The sequence below is a fragment of the Cinclus cinclus genome, chromosome 1 (genome assembly GCF_963662255.1).
Source record: "Cinclus cinclus chromosome 1, bCinCin1.1, whole genome shotgun sequence".
NCBI lineage: Eukaryota > Metazoa > Chordata > Aves > Passeriformes > Cinclidae > Cinclus > Cinclus cinclus.
In genome coordinates, this window is record NC_085046.1 from 123,095,752 (window position 1) to 123,121,121 (window position 25,370).

At 39.7% G+C, this 25,370-nt stretch overlaps 1 protein-coding gene across 2 annotated transcripts; it reads left to right on the forward strand.

Moving 5' to 3' along the window:
• The first annotated feature begins 371 nt into the window (after positions 1 to 371).
• On the forward strand, positions 372 to 14,077 carry STMN2 (stathmin 2). Of its 2 annotated transcripts, none has more exons than XM_062502564.1 (4): positions 372 to 469; positions 1,061 to 1,262; positions 10,999 to 11,190; positions 13,531 to 14,077. In XM_062502564.1, the coding sequence occupies exons 1-4, from the start codon at positions 384 to 386 to the stop codon at positions 13,588 to 13,590; spliced, it is 540 nt and encodes a 179-aa protein (XP_062358548.1). In that variant the 5' UTR covers positions 372 to 383; the 3' UTR covers positions 13,591 to 14,077. The 2 variants fall into 2 exon arrangements, with proteins under 2 accessions (XP_062358548.1, XP_062358557.1); XM_062502573.1 differs by having other exon boundaries at positions 372 to 465; positions 1,090 to 1,262.
• Positions 14,078 to 25,370: the final 11,293 nt, after the last annotated feature.

Sequence of the window (25,370 nt, forward strand, 5' to 3'; positions counted from 1 at the left end):
GGATAAGAAACTGTAAGAGCTTCATGTCTTTCCACCTGCCAGGGAAGAGTGGAGTCATGGCACTCTTCCAATGCTAAATGCATTTCCTGGTAGCCAGATTCACTTTCTGTAAACCAGAGAGGACTGCATTATGCCCAAGGCTGAGGTCATGTAGAGGACCAGAAGCCATCTCTGCAGTTCTGAGGATTTCATTTGTGATTTGATAAAGGTTCAATGTTGAGATTAAATAGTCCAAAGTAAATACTCTAGAGAAATCTGCCAGGTGGGTGATGGAGTAGGTTTTCTGGTTCCCAGCCACTCATTTCAGATGGAGATTCACTAAGGAGGAGCTGGAGAGGTGAAGCATGCTAACAAGATCTGTCTTTTCAGCTTACAAGGAAAAGATGAAGGAGCTGTCCATGCTCTCGCTGATCTGCTCCTGTTTTTACCCGGAACCTCGCAACATGAACATCTATAAATATGATGGTGAGTGATGTTTACTGGAAATCATCCTGCAGGTCAGAAAATGTGCTAGTGCTGGGAAACCAGTCAGTTCACCTCCTAGTCCATAGTGTTGGGTGGTAAATATTTTGCTGACTTAACAATTTAATTGCTGGTTTGGGCTATTACTTTCTGTGGACCGTGCAGTACCCATGATGCTGGATATTGCTCCTAAAAGGAGCTAACCAACCTTAGCCCTCTCATACTGAGCTGTTCTTTCCTTACTCCCCATTTGGGGATTACAATTCTTCATAGCTGATGTAATTCCCAAGAAAATGAAGAAAAGATGAAGGCATGCTTAAAAAATTAATCAGCTTGGGCACTGCTCACAGGGGGTGTGAAATGGCACAGAACCCCAATACGCTTCCAAAATTGCTGTAAATTTTTATCTTTATGAGATTAAGGTATATTGAGCTATTACAGATAAAATGTAATGTACTCCTGAGAACAGTTTTCAGCCCATAATCTGCCATTGCATTTAAAATGCCCTAGGCAAAGATGCTAAATCATTTGTCTGTGCTTGTGATCCTACCCTGATATGAGTGCTGCTTCTCTCCTCAATACTGCTGGTGTATTGAAGGACTTACAATTTCCCACCTTATTGTTCAGACATGGAAGTGAAACAAATCAACAAACGTGCCTCAGGCCAGGCATTTGAACTGATCCTGAAGCCACCATCTCCAGTCTCAGAAGCACCACGAACTTTAGCTTCTCCAAAGAAGAAAGAACTCTCTCTTGAGGAGATCCAGAAAAAGCTGGAGGCTGCAGAGGAGAGGAGAAAGGTATCTTTCATTTTAAAAATGCCAGTAATTAGACATGATTTAGTGTACAGAATAGCAGTTGAATTTCCCGTCCATTTGTGTGTTTTCCATTGCCACCACTGACTCATAGTAGCCTACATCATCAATGTGTTTATAGAAATGAATGAGTTCATTTTCTTTCAGCAGCTTGCAAACAAGCCTCACTGTTTTCAGTGCTGGGGAAGCACACATCACAAAATAGACACAGCTTCAAGCAGGGGCCAAGTGGACTCAAATGCACTTGCTTACTGTGTGAACATAACTAAGTGGTTCATTCAGGGCATCTGTAATAGTTGCTCAAAACCAGTGCAATTATTGTGTCTGAGTTTAAGAGCTAGATCTTCAATTCAAACAGATGCTCTCTGGGCTACCAGACCTTGACTCCTTGTAATGTCTGTGGAAATTATTCACAGGGTCTGAATAAGGCAGCTAAAATGTCTTATTTATGTAATATAGAGGAACACCCTAAATAGACTGAGTTTGGGATCATTCACACACTCTTGAATGAAGACACTAGAATAGCACAGATGTTAAGAGGCATTTCTAACACTTTCAGTAGAGATGGAAATTGGCCTTCTAGGGTTTTCCACAGACTAAGTCTTCCTCTTTTTATGATCCTATCCATAATGGTAAAGCTCTGTTTCATAATCACTAAGTTTGTCACATAGTATTTGGAAGAGTTGTTTCAGCTTTTTCACAAAGGTTGGCACAAAGGCTGGCACAAAGGCAGCTGGAAATACCCATCAACTGCTTTTTTTCTCTCATCATGACTGATGTGTTGAAGAGGTCTTCATTTTCTCTGTCAGAACTAAATGAGGTTGCTTTTTACTTTTTACAAAAAGAAAAAGACAAACTCCAGATCAGGTAAGTCAGAAGAAGACAAAGAGACTCTCACCTGAATTGCCAGTCTGGAAATTATCAGTACTCTATATATGCCCAGCATTTACGCTGTGTTGCACCATCTCAGAAAAAGTCATGACTGGCTGAAATGCCCACAGAAAAATCAAAATTGGTAATATATTGTCCTGGTTAATTCATGTTTCTTTTTGCTGACACACAAAAGGAGAGACACAAAAGCTTTAGGATCTTAGGACTTTCTGTGTCCTTCACCCAGGAGATCAATGTTATTTTGTGGTAAATCAGCTTGCACAGTTAAACAGGAACCCCTTTCTACCTGCCTGTGGAGTCCCTGATAGAGGTTTCTGAAAATGAAACAAGTTTATATGTTTCTTAAGCCTTTCATTTATATTTTAAACAGTGTGATTTCCTGCTAAAACTGCTGTTAACAGACTTTTCCTGATGTCTTCAAAAATGTATACAGAAGTTCAGGGATAGCATCTGTGCCACAGATAGCTCATGGATGAGATCCAGGAAAAGCAACTCCAGTCTCTTTTATTCCTGTCAGGAAGGTCAGGTCTACTGCCAAGAACCTCAATGGAATGATTAGTCTGGTGTGTGGTGTGTTATGCTGAAGTCAGTAGATCTGGATTACTGACAGGTCTTTAAAACCTGGCACCCAGTTTGGATTTGCAGTGAAACTTCACTATTGTGGACCTCACTAATTTGAATAATTCATCTAGATGAGAACTGCAGTGTTGTTACTTTTGTCATTTTTGCTGGCTTGCTAACAATGACTCTGTGGTTCTAGCACATGCTCATTAGCACTATCTCTTCCATCAAACAAATATTTCTGCCAGAGCATTCATTTCAGTAAAAGGATATGACAGTGTATCAAAGGAATTTCCATTTGCACTTGCACCTGTTGACAAGGATGAGGTCTCACTCACCCAAGTTTGTATTCCCCAAAACCTTAGTCCGTGAAGTTCCTCTGTGCCAAGTAAAAATGCTCAAGTAAAGATACAGAAACAGAATGAAACTACAGCAATTTAAAAGTCTGATATAATGCATATAATATAGGGAAAATACAAATTGAATGTTTTAGAGAATTCCTTCCATTGATTTCATTACTGTTCATTTCTTCCTAAAGAAACACTTATTATGTAGTAGATAGGTAATCAGTGATTGCAATACAGACACCTGCCATTTCTTCCCCTTGATACTGTATTCATTTGAAATGGACATATAACCGAGTCATTTTAATAGACAAGGTCCTCCACAGTAGCATTGCAGCAAAAATTGCTGAGAAAGTAACAAAGAACAGAGAAAAATGTTTCTTTATGTCACTATTAAAATCCCTGGTGTTCTCACATCTCAACAATTGACTTCATTTTTGCCCTAAAAATGAGCATAGTACAGAAAAGGATAGAAAAGCAATTAGAGGAAGAGAAAATCTTCCTTAAGAAGATAAATTAAACAGTCCACTTATCAGCTTGGAAAGAGACAACAAATGTGAGATAAGGTATAAGTCTACAAAGTCATGAATGGTAATGAGAAGATGAATAGGAACAATTACATTCTATTTCACAAAATCCAAAGGGGACAAAACACTCAAGGAAATCATCAGACAGCAATTTCAAAAAGGAGTAATCTTTTCATGTGTTATTTATTCAAGATATATTTGTTATCACAGAGTTTTTAGAGGTTATTGACATATTATTTAGTTCATAAATATAATAGTAAAGTTGATAGAGCACTCCCTTGTAGGAAATTATTATGTGTATGGAACTTGTGACTCAGAAAATACAGAACTTGCTGACTGAGGAAAGCGAAAAAGATTTTCCCAACTTCATCAAGAGTTTCCCTCAGCATTTTCTTCCACTTTCTTCTGCTAGACAAACCAGGAAGACTTTTTGTAAAAGCCAGCATGGCTGTTATTATCATACTTTTCAATCTATGTACAAAGCTGTCAGGCATGGCCGTTCTAGATCATGTCCTTCCAGCACAGTTCTAATTAAAATCCATCCATTAAAAATTGATGACAGTTGCCTTTTGGGAAAAAACAAAAAAAGTACTATCAAATTTTACACTGCTAAGGAAGTAGGTTCTGCTCTGTTAATTTGGCAATGTTCATTAATAAATTTTCAAACTCATAAGAACATCTAGAGCAACACATGCATTTCAGCAGTCTCCTGCTTAGGCTTTTTCCAGTTGGTTATTCTTGTTTATTTCCTTGTAAGGTTTTACAAGATTCCTCTTTCCTTTCCTCCCCTTTTTTCTCTACCTCACCTGACAGTCGTGACCTCACACTCTCAGAGAGTTTCACCTGAGGCATTTTTAATTTTTTGCATTACACAACAAAGCCCATTTAGACTAGTTACAGATTTGTCCTTTCCATTTATAGAATCCTCTTTACAGCATGTCATTTTTATCCCTTTATATTTTTTTGGCATATATTTGCTATATTTTCCTACCTTGGTGGATAATCAGAAAGATCTTTTCATCCTTCTCAGTTAAGAAATTAGAGCACTGTGACACTGTATGCAGCAGAAGTTTTTTTTAGAGAATATTTAACATTTATCAATTTTTACCCACTGGCCTTGAATGTTCAGCTGTTACTATTAGTGGTGTACAGACTTCAAGGGACATATGTCAAATTACATATTTTTATTGCCTATGTTCAATTTACTCACTAGAATTTTTTAAAAAAGAAACACTAAAGGGATGTGCATTTCTACTGGACTTTGGATTATAGAAGAGAAACTGTATGTAGTTAAATCTTTTTAATGGCTTTGTATTGGGATGAAACTGAATCAAGTTTATCCCTAGAGCTTAGTGTGACAAAGAATGCGGGAAAACCGTCAACATTTTTTTTTTTAACTTTCATGCTGCTGGATTTAGACTTACAGCTTCATGAGTTTTTAAAGCCATTGCAACGAAGTGCCACAAGACAAGCCTTCCGTGCAACCTGGGCTGGGCTGGGCTCCTGTGCTCCCCACAGCAGCAGCCAGCCCAGGGCTCCTCTGCCAGCATCAGAACCACACTCAGTGCTGGGCTTCAACACCCAGCTCACTGCCCCTTTGAGCCAGCCCCACAGCCTGCCCAGAGGTGGCTCTTGATACCCTTAATCCATCTCTGTTTTGGCCATCCCTGTTTTACTGCTCTGTCCAGGAGGCCGATGGGGGAAGGGCTTTGCCAAGGCACGGAAGGTGGCAGAGCTGGGGGACAAGTGTTCCTCCCTGGATATTGCATGGCTCCTACAAAACTGCTGCTCCAGGTGACAGGAGGAGAAGGGATGTGCACCTTCCCTCTCAAAAGTCGAGCTTTCTTCTTCCATCTCATTTCTGTTACCCTTTCCCACCAAATTTTAAGGTGAGAAGGATGGGAATGAGGATAGGCAGTGCCCAAGACATATGTCTCCTGAATTCCCCACCTAATGATCTCCCTTTCTATTGCTGCTGGCCCTCAGCTGTGCTTCTGTGGAGAATTAATAGAGCATGAAGCATTCTTCAATGTAAAGGTCCCAGTAGTAGATGTAATCAGCACCAGAAACAGATGTTTCTGTCACATTTTGATTTATACCATAGTGTGTCTGTACACAGTGGTTCACTCCTAAGTAACCGAAGATAGACAAAACTCCAGGAAACTTCACAGTTCCTCACCCAAAAACACATGTTAGCCTATGGAAAACATGCCTTTGGGAAGATGTTTGCTACCAACAAGGAGAGGATTTGGTGTTAGACACCAGGGTCTGTCTTGGAGCACATGGAGCCATGGGCATACATCCGATGCTGGCAATTATTCTCTCCCTGCTCTACCATGGGCTCTGCCACTAATGAATAACCATAAAACAATTTGACATTGATCTTCATTAACTTCATAATGCCAGGCCTCAGCCTTGCAGCACACCATGAGGGCAGAGGGCTCAAGTGGTACTTCTTGCATGCCCCAACACGCCTTGTTCACCCCCACAGGTCACAGCCATGAGAGCAGCAATTTTGTGCCAGTTGAGGAAGGGAAACTGAGTTTTCTTGAATCACAACATATATGGGCTCTTTTTAATTTTTTTTTACTCCACATCCCAAAAGTTGTTTGACAGATTGTAGAAAAATAAATTTTCAAAGGAGATCCTCACCTACATTTACGCAAAATTTTTCATCATCTAGCTTCACTAAAATCAGAGCTTCACCCATAGTTAGAGATACCACATGTCTCTGACTCTCCTGTCGCATGGGTATTTCTGAGAGAAGTCTAATTTGAGACCATTCCCATGCTTTTACATGGAAAAATCTCAGCCTCAGTTCCTTCCCCTGAAAACATCAGTACTTCAAGTCACTGTACCAAGGCTTCACCTTGGCATTTACATTGCAGTAGGAGCCTTTCCTCCTGTCTTCACAATCTGCTCCTTTAATAGTATCTCTTAGATACACACTATATTTAGGAATACCAACATTACTGCAGTTCTTCTGAACAACTGTATTGTAAAAAGAACCCAATCAGCGAACGAATGTGTTGGGAAAGAGGAGCACTCATGACTGGTATTGTGTCTCAGACCTAGTAACTGAGGTACTGGTGTCTGAGGATGAATGCATTCAAGCTGAAATTCCCAGCATAAAAGCAGTTGTCTGAACTCATTTCTTGTTTAACTGCAGTAAAGGATTACTTATATCTTCATATCAATTACTTCAATATTTGGATATACCTGTCAAACAAAGGTAGATAGATGTAAGAAAATAAAGCACCTCTTACTCAGATGAGAATTTTCTTCCTGTGAGTAATAATTAAACACTATCTCCAAAGCCAGTTTCCATAACTAATTTTGCTCATGACGTGAGTGTTCTGTTGTCTGCATCTATCTCCATCCAGCTAGGTAACAGATGTGGGTTTCCTTTTGAACCACTCATCTCTGAATACAGAAGATGCACACAACCCCTTAAAAATAAGACATGAACATCATAGGAGTTTGCCTGCAGTTCTAGCACATCACTATGTTTCTTGGAGCAAATGTATCTGTACCAGGAATATTCTCCAATATTTTTTTTATTCCTCCATATTTAAATATTAACAAATAAATATTTTTGTTTCTCCGCATTATTTTGCAGCCTTTCAGTACCTTAAAGGGGCTTGTAAAATGGAGGGAAAGTGATTTTCTTCCAAGCACAGATAGTGATAGAACAAGGAAGAATGGTTTTAAACTAAAAGAGGGAAGATTTAGATTAGATGGTAGGACAAAGTTTTTTAATGTGTGGGTGGTGATGCAGTGACAGAGGTTTCTCAGAGAAGCTGTGGGTGCCCCAGATCAGGTTGGATGGGACCTTGCACAACCTGGTCTAGTAGAAGATGTACCTGCCTATGGCAGGGAAGGATCTTCAAGGTCCATTTCAATCCAAGACAGTCTATGATTCTTTGATTCTATGATGTAACATTAGATGCTGCAGCTGGAGTTACATTGGTTATGCCTTGATATATTTAAGAAGCCTTCTTAATATTCCCTCTTGATTATTGCTTTTTTTCTCCACCATTTCGTATTTTTCTCTCCATATTAGTCTTCTTTTTCTTTCATCCCATTTACAGACTTCTTTTTTTTTCATTTTCTCACCACATCTGTATAAGAAACACCATGAGCCGTTTACAACTATGTTGGAACTACCAAAGATCTGAAAATATCCTTTCCAGCACTTAAAACAGTGTTGAAAATAAATATGGAATAAAAACTTGCTATATATATTGGAATCCTGAATCACTGTGGAACTGTGTGAGTCCAAACACAGCCATTTAGAAGCCAAGACAAACAAGAAAGGGAGCCTATTAATCCCAGCTCCCCTGGGTATCCATGGTCATTCATTTACCCATTTCTGGATGTGTAGTAGACTTTGAACAGACAGGGTGGCCAAGTTCTTTTGCCAAATGGGTTGGAAACAGAAAATCATTTGACAATCCAGTACAAACACATAGCAGAGGCCTTCCAGAATTGTCGTAAGGGGATTTCAGAATGGACTGAACACCAGGGAAACAGGCAGACTGACAGCTGGGCTACAACACCATTAGAGAAAGGACATCAGTCTAAATGAGACTCTGCCCTGTGGGTGTTTTGTGGCAGGGAGAGGAGGTCCCTTGATTTTCAGTCGGTCCTGGATACTGGTGATTTTCCTCTCAGAATTCATCACAATATGCCATTAAAGACATAATGTAAAGAAAAATCCCATTAGGGGTTTACAGTTCCTCAGTTCCTGAGGCCTGGTTCAGCTTTCAAGCAGTCTCTTACTGATGCCAACACAATTTGCATCCAGTAAATACTGAATTAGAGTATAAGGATTTTCTTCATTACCATGAATTAGTGGACAAATTACTTTTGAATGTACTGTCTGCCAGCACAGCATCCAGAAATGTGTGTACTTTGATATGAATCTCTATTTTTGACCTGTTCTCCAGGATTTATGATAAAAAGTCTTTCCAGAAGGCAAGTGGTTTGAAAGGAAGAAAACAAATCTTGAAAAATGGGCAAGTGCCTCTAAGTTTCAAAGGCATTTTGCTGCCTCCATTGAAATGTTTTTTTTTAATGCTTCTTATATGCGCAGTCCAAATCTTACTTTTTAATAGCCCAGATCTTACTTTTTATTAGTGAATGGCTATGTCCTTGAAAATTGTTTTTCAAATCTGAAAAGGTCTGATTTTACAACACATTATATATGCATATTTAAATACCATTAAATGTTAGCCTTTCAAATTAATAAGTCACTTCTGTCATGTTTCATGGGAAAGGACATTACAATTAGTCTAATAGTGTCTTTTCAAACTCCCCACAGGAAGAGAAATGGGTTCTGAGATTATTCATTATTTTTAGATCATTTAAGCAAAGGGTTCATAAAATTCATATCAGCAAACAAAATGTAATGACATAACTTTTCCAAAATTAGATGAGAGATTGCCATTGAGTAGTAAATTAAACAGAAAATGCAGAATAACTTCACAAGCACTGGTCAAACTGTGCCATTCAGGTTTGTCCACAAATGGACAAGAGAAATAAGAAAGATGAAAAAAATTAGACAGATTAAAATATTTAGCTATTTCAGTTTTACTTTGCATCAGATCTTTTAAAATATAACTTTTTTACATCGTAAAATAACCTACAGTTAAGAGCTGATAAATGCTAAGTGTCTGAAATCAAACATTTTTAGCCAAAATTAACTACTTTTATTATATAATTATTTTTAAAAATTATATTTTTATTAAACTTATGGGGCTTTTATGATTTTTTAATTGCTCTACAAAATTCCTTCTTTGCCTAGCTCTTCTCATCTTTGGCTCTTCCTTCTTCCATACTCCACCTACGTAACTCCCTCTGCTTTTGGCTTCATCTGTCTGTGGGGTTTTGTTCCCATTTGCAACATCTTTCATCTGGCACGACAGAGTCAAAGACATGAAAAATGCTGTCAGGGAGGGAAGAGCCAGGAAGAGTATCTGGGAGGTACCAGCCTTTCCAGGAGACCATTCCTACCAGCAAGTGCTGCAGAGATCAATTTGAGAAATGAGCCTGTACCTGCAGCCAGCCAGAGGTGAAACGCATTAGGTGATAATGATGGATGGAAGTGGCTCTCTCTTATGATCTCAAGCGAGCCATTACAGCCTTTCAAAGCCTGGTGTGTTTTACTCCAACATCTTGCTGCAAGATGTTCTGCCTGGCCATTGCAGCCTTTTCTAGAATCTGCTTAATTTGCCTTGTCAGTGCATTTGGCTGTATGCATATCTTACTTTCATTAAAATATTTGTTTTCTCCTACTTGAGTCTTGCTCATATAAAAGAATTGCAGCCCTTTTCAGTCCATTTAAAGCCACCATTATAGAGTTTAAAAGGTTTTGTTGCCAGTAATTGTAATTAATGGTTAAAACCCTTCATTTAGGCCTTAAACTAACTCATTTTTATGGATCACAATGGCACTGGTGCCTTGGGACCAGCACTGAAATGCTCATTTAGCCTCCCAGCACCCTATTTCATTCTCTATTTTTCTGTTTCTTCTCATGCTGCCTCTCATTTATTTTATACAAAAAATTATGATGTTGTTTATCCTTTCCAAATAACTGTATTTTCGACTAGACTTGCCTAGAGAATGGGCCCACTACTGCAAGTTTTTTGGCTTCTTTCCTAGGATTAGTGGTTTCCTGTTAGAGATGTGATTCAATATAAATAACAAAGCTTATGCTCTGAGAAGTGAGTTTACAAGGAAGAACGCAATATCAAGCATAGACTGCATCTGTTTAATTCCTACGTGCCGTTTTCATCTTCCTTGAAAAAATAAGAACTTTTAACTAAAAATTTTTGTTAATTTCTATGCAATAAAACACTTTTTTTCCCTTCCTAATCAGTGAGATTAATCTAAGTGTAATGGGAAAAAAACATTGAATTGATTATGCCTTGGCAATAAACTTCCAAACCTGTAATTAAATATTCAAGCACATTAAGGAAGAGTCCAACCTGGGTGAAAATTGCACCTGTCCTGCATCAGTAATGTCCCTTTTAACTCTGCACATTTCTCCAACCCCAGGTCCTTATCTCTAAAGATAGAAGGCCTATAGCTAAGAGACTGCAGCTGTCAGAGGTTGAGCAACCACTGCAGTAATCCAGGCAAGCCAGGGCAGCAACACAACAGTATTCCTTGTTAACACAAGTGCTTTGGACATTTTGCTGCTGCTGCCTCATCTCTCTGCTGCTACCCCACATTTAGCCAGTGCTTCTAAATCCAGGATTTTGAAGCTAATCTGGTTCAGTCACAAAGGGATCTTTCTAAAATAAAGCAGCAAACTTTACACAGTTCTCCCTGGCAACATGGCAACACGCTTTGCTCCATGTGAGTATTTCTTCTCATCTAAGTCTTTGTTTCCAGTCCCAGGAGGCCCAGGTGCTGAAACATCTGGCAGAGAAGAGAGAACATGAGCGAGAAGTGCTTCAAAAAGCTTTGGAGGAGAACAATAACTTCAGCAAAATGGCAGAGGAAAAGCTGATACTGAAAATGGAACAGATCAAAGAAAACCGTGAAGCTAATTTAGCTGCTCTTATTGAACGCCTCCAAGAGAAGGTAACCATACCATCATTCCTCACCTTAGACTAGAGAAGAAAATCTAATCAATATTTTGCAGAGATGTTGTGCATGGTTCTTATCTCAGCTGATACACTTGAGCTATTTTTAAGTCAGAGCTACTGATGCCTATCTAAACCACCACTCCCTTTGAAAAAGAACTGAAGTGCTGGGGTCACACAATCACAGGATGGTTGAGGTTGGAAGGGCCCTCTGGAGATCATCTGGTCCAACCCCAGGCTCAAGCAGGGCCACCCAGAACCAGTTGCCCAGGACCATGTCCAGGTGGCTTTTTAATATCTCTGAGGATGAAGACTCCAATTTCTGGAGTCTGGGCAGCCTGTGCTAGTGCTCAGTCACCTCACAATGAAACAGTGCTCCCAGATGTTCAGAGGAAACCTCATGGGCGTTAGTTTTTGCCCATTGCCCCTGATCATGTCACTGAGCACCACTGGAAGGATCCTGGCTCTGTGTTCCGTTCATTCAGGTATTTACAGGTATTTGTAAGATCCCCCTGAGCTGCCTCCAAACTGAGCAGTCCCAGCTCTCTCAGCCTTTCCTCTTAGCAGAGACTGAGAGATGCTCCTTAATCCTCATGGCCCTTTGCTGGACTCTCTCTAGAGAAAGGTTGTTTTTCTAGCTTTTAAGAAGTTCTTTGAACAAATGAAAGGTCACTTGTGTATATATTTCAGCTTCTAAGTAAAGTCACTAATCAAATCAAACTGCCCTATGTCTGTAATTCTTGGTTTCTCAGAGGAGAAAGATGAAAAATTACGGGGGAAAAAAATATTTTATATACAGCAAAAAAGGTCTGTCTTTCCACAAATTTTGCAAGGAAAAGAATAAATTTTCCTATGGAGATCTTTGGTACAGCCAGAGGAAACAGGGAGTCAAACCCTCGATGCAGGATGAAGTATGCCCTTCTCCAAAAAAACCCTTCCACACAAGGAAGAGAAACATGCAAATAAAGATTTAGAAGTGTTAGGGAAAAAAAAAATTGGTTCTGTATGAGTTATCACTTGTTTCTCTCAATAATGAGCTTTCTAATATGCTAGTAAATTGGCTAAAGAAAATAGCTCTGAGAGGTTTTCAAGGAGATCCCCATAAGCACCTCTACATCTTTGATGGAGACAAAAGTCTTTGAGAGTAGGAAGGAAATAACAGAATCCAAAGGATGATGTTACAAGTAACATCGCAAACAGGATAATTCTTGAGCTTAAGGACTGTAGACAGGTTGCTTGACATTTTTGCATCAGCTTCATTTGCAGGCACATACCCAGACCTTGTGAAAACAAAGGGAAAAGCAAATTAGTTATCCTTGAGGTCCAAAAGGAAGTGGGAAGGACAGCTGCTTCATCTCTCTGTCCTAGGTTAATGTTAACAGACTGTTAAACCCTGTTTCCACAGAAATGTGATGGCATGTATGCATGAAACCCAAGAAAGATTTCTGAGGAAAGATGACAGTAACTCACTTGGAAACATTTGCACTGACCAGTGATTAAAAAATACAATTTTGCCAACACCAAAACATCAAAAACAAACATAATTTGCCAACATCAAAAGTGAGAAAAAGAAGTGAGATATCTGGTTCCAAGTCTTCCAAAGTTACACAGAGCTGTGGGCTCCCCAAGGCATTGGTGTCTAGAAGCTACTGCAGAGATAACTTCTGTATACTGCAGTTAATCGGAGCACCAAGCAACAAATCCCTTATAAAATCTATCATTCGGTATTACAGATCTTTCAAGGATGGATTTACAGGCTAAGTTAGTGCAGTAGGTGGTATTCTTCATCATAGCCGGAGCAAGAATCAAGAGGACAGGTAACTTAAGTGTTCAGGCTAAGATGTTTGAGATCCTCAGATTGAGTTATCTCATTGAAACTAAGTTCTTGGATCTTTATTAAAGTTCCTAAATGCTACAGATAACAGAGTAACTAACAATGTGCAGGCAATTAATTCCTCACTCATTGTTTCCTATATGTAGTTTAATATCCAGGAATTCAAAGGGCAAACGTGAGCATGTGGCATATTTTATGCTGCAAGCAGCACCTCCTCTGTGTGGCCCTTTTAAATGAGACTCTGTGAGGTTCTGAGGATTTTAAGGCCGTATCAGATAAAAGACTGAGCCCCAGAGCAGGAGTAGAAGGTTAGCACAAAACATGCCTCAGGCTGGTCTGGTGGATGACACCTCTCCCATGTTGCTTCTTTTAAAGAGTGTTGTGCTGTGAAATAAGTTTTGCACAAGCATTAAATGCATGGTCTAAACAGATTGTCAGCATGAACCTGTCTGGGCAGGTGGAACAAGAAAAAGGTTTGATTTTTCCCTTCTTGATGTTTTCCAGGAGAGGCATGCTGCAGAGGTCCGTAGAAACAAGGAGCTCCAGGTGGAACTGTCTGGCTGAAAACAGCAATGGTGGATGTGACCCATCCCCACCATTAGTAAACTCCCCCTGCCTATATTATTATGGATCATGCGATATAAGTATGGGAAATGTATGACGTGGTTTAAAAAAACAAAAAAGTAAAAATCAAGAACTCAATAAAAAACTTTAAAAAAGAAACAAAAAAAAAATAAAAACAAAAACAATGCGGTCTCTTTGCAGAATGATTTGCTTGATGTTTAAAAAACTTGGATCTTATTTTGTAAATACTTACATTTTTGTTAAAAAATACAATTATTGCATTATGCAAGCTATTTCATAATCTTACATGTCCTGTAACAGGCTTCTGATGTTGTCTATTTCCACTCGGTTGAATTTGCTGGGTCTGTTCATTTGAAGCACCTCACGTCTAATTCCATTCCCTCCAACTTCTCATTCCAACCCACCATGAGGTCAGTAGTAGTTCTATGGTGCTAGAGACCAGTCATTGCCTAATAACCTAGACTGCTTTGCCATCAATAAGCTTTCTTGAAACAGAGACTAGATCACAGGTATTGTGACTTCACCTTCAGCTGTCCAAGAAAAAAGGCTCTTAAAATGACTTTTCAAATGCAACTTATGCTGCAGGACTCTGTACTGTGCTGTACAATTGAGGTTGAATTGCCATGTGGAGTGTTTGTTGCTTCTTCTTTTTGAGGTGAGAGGCAACAAAAACAGCTGTGCAACAGAATGAAATCAAGCAAGATCAGTTTGAGATAAATTTAAGAGGCACATTGTAACCATCGAGCTATGACAAATTTTGGATGATGCCAAACAGCCATACAAATGCTAATTGTAAAGTGAGCTTAATTCACCACTTGAAAATTTATTGATGGAGCAACTAATAGATAGCATCAAGTGGCTTTATCTGTAGGTGCCATGATCTATGATACTTATCTGATGCTACCACATTACATGTGTAATAATACAAGAGGTTACCGAATATTTCACCTGGAACCCATGAGCCAGTTGTTCCCTTTTTTTTTTTTATGACACTGCTGACTTCCATTCATCATGACCTTTACTCTTCAGTGTTAGCCAACCCTACCTAGTGACAGACATCTAGGACTAAGAGGGCTGAAGCAGGAGGAATGACTAGACAGGGTGCTTGTGCCAAGTACAATATCACCAAACCTAACACATCATCCCCAAAATAACTGCAGTTTTGAAGTTGTCCCTACACCCCTGGAGGTTGCTGCCTGCATATTCTACTCTTCATTAGTGCTATTTTCCTGTATGTCATTGTGAGCAAGCTGTGATTAATAAAGAATTGGGGTTCTGTGAACTGAAAAAGGGCTTGTTTCTTCTCTCACTCTTACACCTCTGGCATGTGTTCATGTCAGGGGAGCACCTAACGTAGTCACAAAAGCATGAAAATGAGACTTAAACAACACCTATTAATAAACCAAGCCTATTTCTCTGCTAATATGGGACTAACCTCTGCTATGCATCCTCCAGTGCTTAGGCTGGTTGTTTTTAAAGATTACTGTATAAACTAAACCTGTAAATGTGACCTCTAGTACTGAGTTTATTAAAAAGAACTAACTATATACATAGGCACATGCACTCCTTAATCCTGACTCAACACTGAGGAGAAAATGGAATCTGGGGAAAGAAAAGTAAATAATCTATATCTGGCTACATATATCAATAACTACAATAAGATTCTGAGTGTTAACACACTGGTTTTCAGGGTAGAAAATATTAATTTGTAGGATTTATGGAAGAACAAAATCACTTGGGTTTCTGCTGAGCTACAGAGCTGAGATGTAAAATTGAGTCAGACCCCATTTTGAACTGGATAAGTGATAAATAAATCTCTCTTGGATTAGTAGAAAATGAAACTAATTATTTGAAGTCATCAAAGAGGCATCATTTACTTGCTCTTTCAGAGAGATGGACTTTATGCTATTTTTTTTTTTTTTTTTTTTTTTTTTTTTTTGAGCCAAGAGATTGCCTGCAGTCAAAAAGCAGCAGAAGTTGAACCTGGAGAAAGACTGTGAGCTCAACTCTGTGTGCAGTGAACTCAATACCACAGAACGAAATGAGTACTCCAACTTGTTATGGCAGCTGAGTCTTCTTGCCTAAATTACTTATCTTTCTCATGAAATTACCAGAAGTAAACCTGGCATAGAAACCAGAGAGCAGACACTGAGTCTGGAAGATATGAACTTCAATGTTCCAAAGCCTATAAAATTTGTATATTGCTTTAAGCACCAGTCAAAAAAAAAAAAAATAAAAAAAAAGACATTACTGTTAAATTTAAAGTCCAGGATCTTAGCTTGAGGGCTTTTGAATTCTGCTTTCATTTCCCAATGGCAAGCCAATTATAGTTTTCCCTGTCCATTGACTTAACAAATTCTGGTAGTACTTCAAGCCCTTTTCTTGTTTTTCTTCCTGGGCTATGGCTGCTCAGAGAACAAGCCAAGAATAAATCTCCAGTGCTGAGCCAAGCAGGGCAACCTGCATTACTTCCATGGGGTTCAACTCTCTCCTCTCTCAAAAAAAGGGTGTCCACACCCAAAGTGCCAACTGGGATGGTCTCCAGCACACTCTCACCCCACCACAGAACTGGTCTTTGCCTGTGAGGTGCTTCTCTGCAGGTACCAAGCTTGCACCAGGGAAAAAAGTGAAGAACCAGACAGTGGTTGCTGGTTGCAGAGCTGCCCTAGGTCACAAACCATGCTCTGCCTCTGCTTCCTTGGCTCTTTGAACAGTGGAGGGTCTACAGTTAATTTTATTAATCTGTAACTAGGCTTTGAAAGCCTGTTCACAAATAAACTGTCTATTTAATCTCTAATAGCAAAAAGAAATATCTGGAGACTTACAGCATGGCAATTTCTTTCTTTTACTCCTGTTTCCTTACATTTCCTTATATTTTGCTTCAGTACTGCCTTTCTAGGTCCTCCCTGCTTGTGCCAGCAAAACTGTATTGTTGCCATGGGTCTCTCTTCATGTGTAGCTACAGATAAAGAATCTTCTTGAAAAATAATAAAATATAAAAAGATAAAATATAAAAAATAAATAAAAATATAAATATATATATATACATAAATATAAATAAAATAACTTCCTTTTAAAGTGCTACCATTTTGTTAAGACAGGGCTTTTTTAATTCAACAGCAACCAGAGGGTTCATGGTTTTAGATCAAAAAAATTAGGCTTCTCCTTTATTAACTGTAGATGCCCAGGTGCATGCCAAGAGCTGTGAGTAGCTGCTGCTGAACTGCAGACCATTTTCCACAGGTGAGGTTTCTGCCTGAAACCTCCCACAGGATGAGAGAGGGAAGCTGGAGCACTGGCATGGCATCACACAGATATTTCCTCTTTTCACTGGGCTATATAATATGATGGCTCAGAAGCGGGGCAGAGCTGTGCAGAACTTCTAGAGAGGCACTTCTGACCTCTGACCTCTGCAGGTCCAAGGACTGCCACTCCAGGAGTAGGCAGGGTTCAATTTCCTCTTGGCTAACTCATCAGTTATGTCAAAGCTGCCACGAGGTGACACCCTGAGTAATGAAACAGGAATGGCTCAAACCTGTCACAGTCCTTGTGGTCCAACCAAAGCCATAAAATTTATGCTCAAGCCAATTCATAGAATCCTAGAATCATTTACATTGGAAGAGACATTTAAGATCATTGGGTCCTGGCATCATTAACCAGGCACTGCCAACTCCACCACTAAACCACATCTATGAGTGTCGAGTCTACACAACTTTTAAATACCTTCAGGGATGGTGACTCAGCCACTTCTGTTCCAGTGCTTAATAACCCTGTTTGTGAATAAAGTTTTCCTAATGTCAGAATCACAGAATCACAGGATCTTTTATGTAGGTAAAGGCCATTTGGTCCAACCTATGACCAAACACCACCATGCCAATCAGACCATGACACTAAGTCCATGTCCAGTCTTTCCTTAAACACATCCAAGGATAGTAACTCCACCACATCCCTGGGTAACCCGTTCCAATATCTACTTACCCTTTCTGTGAAGAATTCCTTCCTAATATCCAGTCTGTACCTCCCTTGCCACAGCTTTAGGTTGCTTCCTCTTGTACAGTCACTTGTTACCTGGGAGAAGAGATCAATCCCACTACAACTTCCAAATATATCCAAAGTCAGGAGATTTGGAGGTATGGTTTAAATCCACCACCAGTTCAGAACTTGAAAACAATGCCTTTTCTTTCCCCTTTTTTTATCATGCTTCTTGTCACTTGGAGGGGATTTTGTTGCTTTGCTTTTTAATAACTGGAAGAAAATCCTAAGCCTTCTATAACCAAATAGTAATGTCTACCCATTCCCTCACTCCAGAACCCCCAAACATGTGATTGATGCACAGCAGCACTGTACACACACTCAGAGCTGTCTGCCTGACTGCCATCCAGCAGCCCTGTCAGAGAGATGGGCTCTGTGGCCATCACAGGAAAGAGTTTTACTCCCAGCACCTAAACTATGCAGAGAAGAGAGGTACCCCTCTCTCCTCTTCCAGAAGGAGAGAGGCATTAGGGCAGCATGAACATCTTTCTTATCCCAGTGTTGCCAGATCCTATCAAGTCAAATCAAACACTCCCATCAGATTTTGATGGAGAGAAGCAAGGATTGCACAGGAACAGACAGGCTTCACATCCATCCTGCAGCACATGCCCTGTTCTAGGCATGTTCCAGCGGTGGGAAGAGGAGACGTTCACTCAGCAGAAGGGATATTACCAGGGTGATATTAGGATAATTTTAGGCAACGTTCCCTGTGCCTCAGGGATGGTGTCACACTGATGTTGGTGTAATACTGCCATGCAGTGGTCAGAGTCTGCAAAGGGGAGCATCTCTGAATACACCAGGGATTGATTGCAAGGATTTCCTCGGAAGAGTATCTGTTGCATCTGCTGCACAGTTTACACTTCATATTAGTCTTTTTATAAGGTAGATGGCGGCTTTGAAATCTGAAGCCTGAGTCCAGACATTTTCAGATTTAACTCCTCTGCAACAGAAGTGTCATGACCATGGAGAGCTGTAAATCCAAAGAAAGGACTGATATTTTTGTGTGGAACATTGAGAAGTCAGAATTACAATTATTGCAACACCACCAGCAGAAGCACTCCTGACTATGATAATTCCTGCATTACTGAAACTTCAAAAATGTCCAGAAAGCAACATAGTGCACAGCAGCCAACTCAGAAGAAAGACTGAGAAAATTACAAAAGCAATGTCTAAAGTGCAGGGAAGGGCAAAAGAAGCTACATCAGAAACCACCAGCAGATTTGGGGCTAAATGAATTGTGAAACAAATCTCACATTTGAAAAGTAGTTTTCATCTCCCAGAGAAGGAGAAAACATGGTCATCCTTGAAGCTGTCTCCCTTGAAAAACACTGAACTCTTTATCCCATCCCCAAACCAATACTTGGAACTCGGGCACAAGACGGATAAACATAAAATCCCAGCCTATATTATATATATGTGTGTGTGTGTGTGTGTGTGTGTGTCTGTGTGTTATCCATAGCTCTGTGAGAAACAGGAACCAGAATATCCTTGGATTATTCTGTGGTTTAAGGGGTTCTCCAATGTACAATAAAATGCCTGTGCTCCAGCCATTCATAATTCCAGTGCTATGCTGAAGCTCTGATGCCATCTGATCTTTTAGTTTTCTTCCAGGCAAATTCATGGAGATTCCATTTTCTATTCCAAGATGATAGGAATGCATATACTTGATAATTTGCTTAAGGAAACATTTGTCTGCTTCAAGTCTACGATATAATGTCGTGCTCCCCTTCTTTTGGATGGCAGCAAGTAGCTGCTGGAAAATGTCTTCCTGCTGCAACAGTTTGGTTTTGGTGAAATGGGTCACAAAAAAGGGAGATCCTGGGCAGCTCTTGAAGATGGAGACATGAAAGGCATTATCCCAGACACAGCCCAGACAAGTGTGATATACGGAAACAGCCCAGCTACAGTTTAAATTTCTTTTAGTTATTATAGTTGCAATGGATTTTTGATCAAACTTTGACAAATAAGTTCACCCTATCAAAATACACTTAAAAAACATTAACTCTTAAAAGACACAGCTTTCCAAGAAGTCATTTAGATAATAATTTCTACATATACACAGAAGTTGACAAATATCCCCATGTACAACTGCTTCTGACCATTAGATGGCAATCTCTTATTATTTAACAGGCAACTACAGATGGTAAATTTTATTTTGAAGAGCCTTTCAAGATCTGCAGAATCCTGGAATCCTGTTTTGTGGAGACTGATGTTCTACATTTACCCTAAAATATGGATTTAGGTTTATATAAAACATGAAAGACAAGACTTTTTCCTTGGGCAAAATTCATTGCTCTTACTACATTTCCTTAAAAATACAGCACTGGTCAGACATTTAAAAGAAACTAAAGGATAATTTAGCCATATGAATAAACAGGTTATTATTACCTGTTCCTTAGTCTGGAATTTATAGGATGATTCCTGCTCCTAGCAAGTCCTGAACCAGCTCTCCTGAGTGCTGGATGGAAGCAGGAAAATATCTTTGCTCTTCAGATGGATTTCAGGCAGGCTGAAAAAGGGTGATGCTCACAGCATAAGAAACTGGAGCATCCCTTCCTGCACGGTGTTTTAGACCTAGATGTTTGCAAATGATGAAAAAAATGGTAGAGTGCAATGGCATAGGAAGAGCTGTCCATGAAAAGTTGCACCAATTCCATGTTTTCCTGACACAGGTGTTAGCCTGGGAGCAGCATTGGATTAAATGCACAACTTCTGCCTCCAGGGATGAGTTTAGAGGCAGCACAGCTTGCTTGCAGAGCACAGCCTGTGCTCAGATTAACAGTTTCTGTCGGACCTTGGATGTCCCCATGAAGAGCCAGCTTAGTCTGCCTTGTGCCATGCTCCCAGGACACCCTGCCAATGCTGGAGGGAGGCTGACTCACCCAGCCCGGTTGCACCACCTTGGGTGCTTGTCCGTGCAGGCACAGCCTGCGGCAGAGCTGTAGGGAAAGACGACTTCTGGGAAATACAGAGGAGGAGGAGGAGGAGGCTGATGGCTGCCACTGAGAGGCAGCAGCAAATTGCCAGCAGCAGCCAAGCTGGGGGAGAACAAAGATGAAGCTGGAGGGTGCTGCTTCTGCTCTGAATTTCCCCATCTCTGGCATCTCAGGAGGGGTCCTGTGGGAAGGTGATCCCACACATGGATACCATGGCTTAATCCAGCAGGCAGTTAAACACAGCTCAGCTGCTGGCTCACTCCCCACCACCAGTGCAACAGAGCACAAAACTGGAGGGGGGGAAGTAAAATTCATGAGTTGACAGTTTTATAGGACAGGAATGGAAATTATTATTATTATTAATAATAATAACAATAATAATAATGCTATACTAAATATACTAAAAAAGGGATGCACGATGCAATTGCTCACCACCCACTGACCAATTCCCAGACAGCTCCCAGGTTTATATACTGAGCATGATGTCATAAGGTATGGAACATCCCTTTGAGCAGCTGTGCCCCCCCATCTCCTTGTGCCCCCCAGCCTTCTCAAAGTGGTGTAGTGTGGTGTGGTGTGAGAAGCTGAAAAGTCCTTGACTTAGAGAAAGCACTGTTCAGCAAAACATCAGTGTATTATCAACATTGTTCTCATCCTAAATCCAAAACACAGCATGGTACCAGCTACTAGGAAGAAAATTACCTTTATCCCAACTAAAACCAGGACAGCAGGGTCTCGGGGTGTCCTGGGAACTGTACCCTGAACCCATCCAAGATGCTTTCCAGCACTGACACGCTGCAGGGGTGTGTGCCCTGTGCTCCCCAGCTCACACCAGGTCATCAGCACTGGGCATTATCTGCTTGAACTCTGGCCAGCTGCTGGCTCAATATTAGAGCTGGCTGTGGAAATTATGCTACTTCTGCATTTTGCAGTGTATTTTTACCCTCATGATTTACACAATAATCAGGTGCTTGGACTGGTATTAAGAATGTCTTTTTTTCCCCTATGAAAGGATTCATAATGAGTTTTTGAAGGCACACAGGCATCTCTGTTCTCTGGGGAGTGCACCTCCACAGCTTTGATACAGCAAGCACTTGGATGCTGAAGCACAGCTACACAGGCTCCAGCTCACACAGAGATGCTACTGCTTACTGCTGCAAGTATGGAGCCCTGTCACAGATTTTATGGGAAAATGGAATATTTTCTATGTTTTAATACTGGAAAAAAAAAATCCCCTCTTTTTATTTGGACCAATAAAATATATGAACTGCTTTTTCATCACCCCATTTTTCTCCTTTCTGAGAGAAATTAGGTCTTTCTTAGTTAAGAGGAGAAAAATTCCCTCTACTGAAAGGGAATTGGTCCTTTCTCGTGCACAGGATCACTATGCAGTCAGATTCCCTTTTACCTTCAGTCTTCTATGGATTCTCCAGGCAAAGAGATAAAGGAGAGAGGTTGCTAAACTGAAAATAGTTTCTTCCCAGAGATGTGGAACACACAGATGTAACCTGTATATCTCCTTTTACTTCCATCACATTTCAGACTATTTACCAATAAACTTAAAGGCAGTATAAAAGCAAGAATCAGGCAAGTATTCTAACTTCCTGAAGAACTCCTGCATTTTGGAGCTCCAAAGTCCTGTGCCCAACATAGGATGATATGCAGGTCCGAGGGGTAGGGAAAAATTAATTATTAAAACAGAAATACACAATTTTGTAAGCAGCATCTTGATTTCTGCAGAAAGGGGTATTGCATTTTCTCTCCCAGCAGTGGAAATCAACCACAGATACTTTGATATCAAATCCTGGCATGGCTATGCCCATAAACTTAATTTTATTTTGTTTGTCTAACATGGGAAATGTTATCTTCCTCCTTATTCTGCTCAGTGATTTATTCATTATTTTGGTGTTAACAATGACTTAATTTCTTCCCACTAACCTTGTAGAAGAAGATATAATTGGCTGAAACCACAGAAAAGCTTTTGCCCAATGCATATTATCTCACTGAGTAAAAGGTTTAAAATATTACTTTGCATCTTTGGATCACTATGAAGGCAGTATTGTTCTCCAAATGACCACTATGTTCACAGTGGTCTTAAAAGAAAGCAAATAGAAATGAAACACAAAATTGTCTCCATTACACTTAGGCAGACAAGAACTGGCCAAGGTGCAAGTAGATAGAGTTGCAGTCTTATTCACAACTGCTCTTAAAGAAAGACTATACATTTGAGATACTAAAATGCCTGGAGAAGTGTCAGAACAACTTTCATTTTCTCAGAATTAGGTAAGACTCCTGAATGTTACCATCCTGATGGGTATTTCTGAGAAAAAGCCTAGAGATGGTCATAAATAAAGCAAGAGGCTTTAAGTGGACAAAATCAAGTTGATACAGGGGTGAAAATACAAATATCCATGGTAGTCATGGCACTGCATGGGGTAGCTCTTCACATCAACAGAGGTAAGCCTGCCAATAACTGCAGATATGATAACAAATTTAAATATGAGGAATCCACTGTAGCATTACAAATACAACATTTTCCATGGGAAGGATACCAGTCAGCTTACTACTGGAGAAATCATTATCTACACCTCTTCACACATGTTGGCTATGATATACCCCTAAATCCATACAATCCAAAAAGCATCAACAACTCCAAATGGAATCATAAATTATTTTTGCATGCTTATCAATAGCCAGCCAGATGGGTAGATAGTTCTGCTGAAAACGTCCTGCACTCAGGCAGCTGCAAATACTTGACCACCAATAACAGATTTTGAAACTGTCTCTGGAAAGTTGCTGGAAGCACAGATAATGTTCCTATGAATGTTATTAAATCCAGTGCAACTCAAGGCAGAAATTAAAGCTTCTCTAATTTTGCCTTCTCACTCACAGTTCAAATGACTTACATGCTACCTATCTTATTTAAGTGGACTTCTCTCATGACCCAAGTCCCCAGACAATTGCCCTGGGTACCCTTACAAGCTACTCATCCTCTGAGTAAGCCTGTGCATGGCACTGGGCTTCTTTTGGTACAGCAATCTCATGAGAATGAGAAAATGGGAATCCATTAAATTCTCGAGTGCTACTGAATATTTCAGGAAGGGCACTCCCCCTTACTACTGCTTAATATTTTCTGGGAAAAGAGGTCTCAGAGGCCATAGTAGAGAAAAATACTTAAAGGAGAAGGCAGAGAGTTTCTGAAATATGTTTTAGATTACCCCACGTTATACATTTTGTCCATCAAGACATAAGATAACACAAATGCTGGTAAAAGTATTTCATGGCAAATGCAGGTAATTCTTTGGGATTTGGAAGAGGGAATAAAGTAACAAATAACAAGGTAACACATCATTTTGGGTGTTTGGACCTCATCAATTCATGTGCACTTCTTGAAACAGTACCTTGTGGAAACCTGTTTAAGTCACACACAAGGAATTGCACAGAATCCATTTCTTGTCAAACTGAAGCTCTACTTCATGAAGAATTAACTTTGCCTCGCAAAATCAGCTGTGGATCTGCGAAATTACTTAAGGATAAGTTTATTTCCCTTTCTTTCCCATTAATCACAGTCTGATTTACTTAATTTACTTAAGCCAGGACCTCCTTTATGGATTCTTAAAAGAGAATGGATAACAGGGGAGACTTAGACTGGGAATTGGGAAGCATTTCTTTACCAAGAGTGGGTGGGGAACCATTGAAACAGACTTCACAGGGAGGTGGTCAAGGCTCCAAGCTTGTAAGTGTATAGAAGGCATTTGGAAAATGCCCTTAAAAACATGCCTTAACTTTTGGTCAGCTCTGAGTGATCAGGATGAGATGATCACTGTAAGTCCCTTCCAACTGAAATTGTCTATTGCATTTTATTCTATGCTATGCTGAAATAACTGTGGCATTCTGAACATATATGGAATTTTTAAACTGGACACCACTAGTAAGAGCTGCAAATTATTTTGTTTCTATTAGCATTTAATTAGTTTGTTCATTCATGTTTTCATCCCTGAGAGAATATTGAATGAATATATGGTGGTGAAACAATATCTTGGTTTTTTTCTTATTCTAAAGAAAAATGGATGGTGATATAAGAGCCACAATAAATACATCCTCAAAATAAAATCTTTTCAGTTATAAATTTAAGTTTTTGCATTTTGATCACACTTTTAAAACACAGAGTTTAAAGTTAACTGTAAGCTTCATTAAAAAAAAAAAGACAAAATATCTTTTAAGAGGTGTGGTTTTCGTTTGATCTTTGCATGGCTAATAAAGGATCTGATGTGAATATTCCCTTATACAAACAGAAATTTGTTTCACCATGTTACTTTATGTAGAATCGGGCACTAAACAGGTCGTTCAAAATCCCATAGTTGAAAAGTTGAGTCATTGCAAAAAGGGAACATTTAGAGTGAATAAAATTGCACACACCATGACCCTTCAGACAATATCCTCTATTTTTATTTTTTTTTTTAGATACCACAGCATAATTGTGTCTAAAATGGGAAGTACATTGTTGTTGATCTGGAACTGTGGCAATCGTTCTTTCATTCATCACATGTATCCAAGCAGCACCTGTATCTGACTGCAAACAGAAATGGAAGCAGTATCAGCAAATTAAATACTGTCCTGTGACTTTATGTGTGGTTCAGCTCAGCATCTCTCCATTCTCTGACATGGATGAACTTTCTGAGTGAACTATCTTCTTCTGACCTTCCTGTTTGCCAGCAAAAGCTTTCATGAGTTTATCAATCCTTGTTGTGCTATTAATGAAGCTGTCAGAATAGAAGGGTTGGTTCAAGG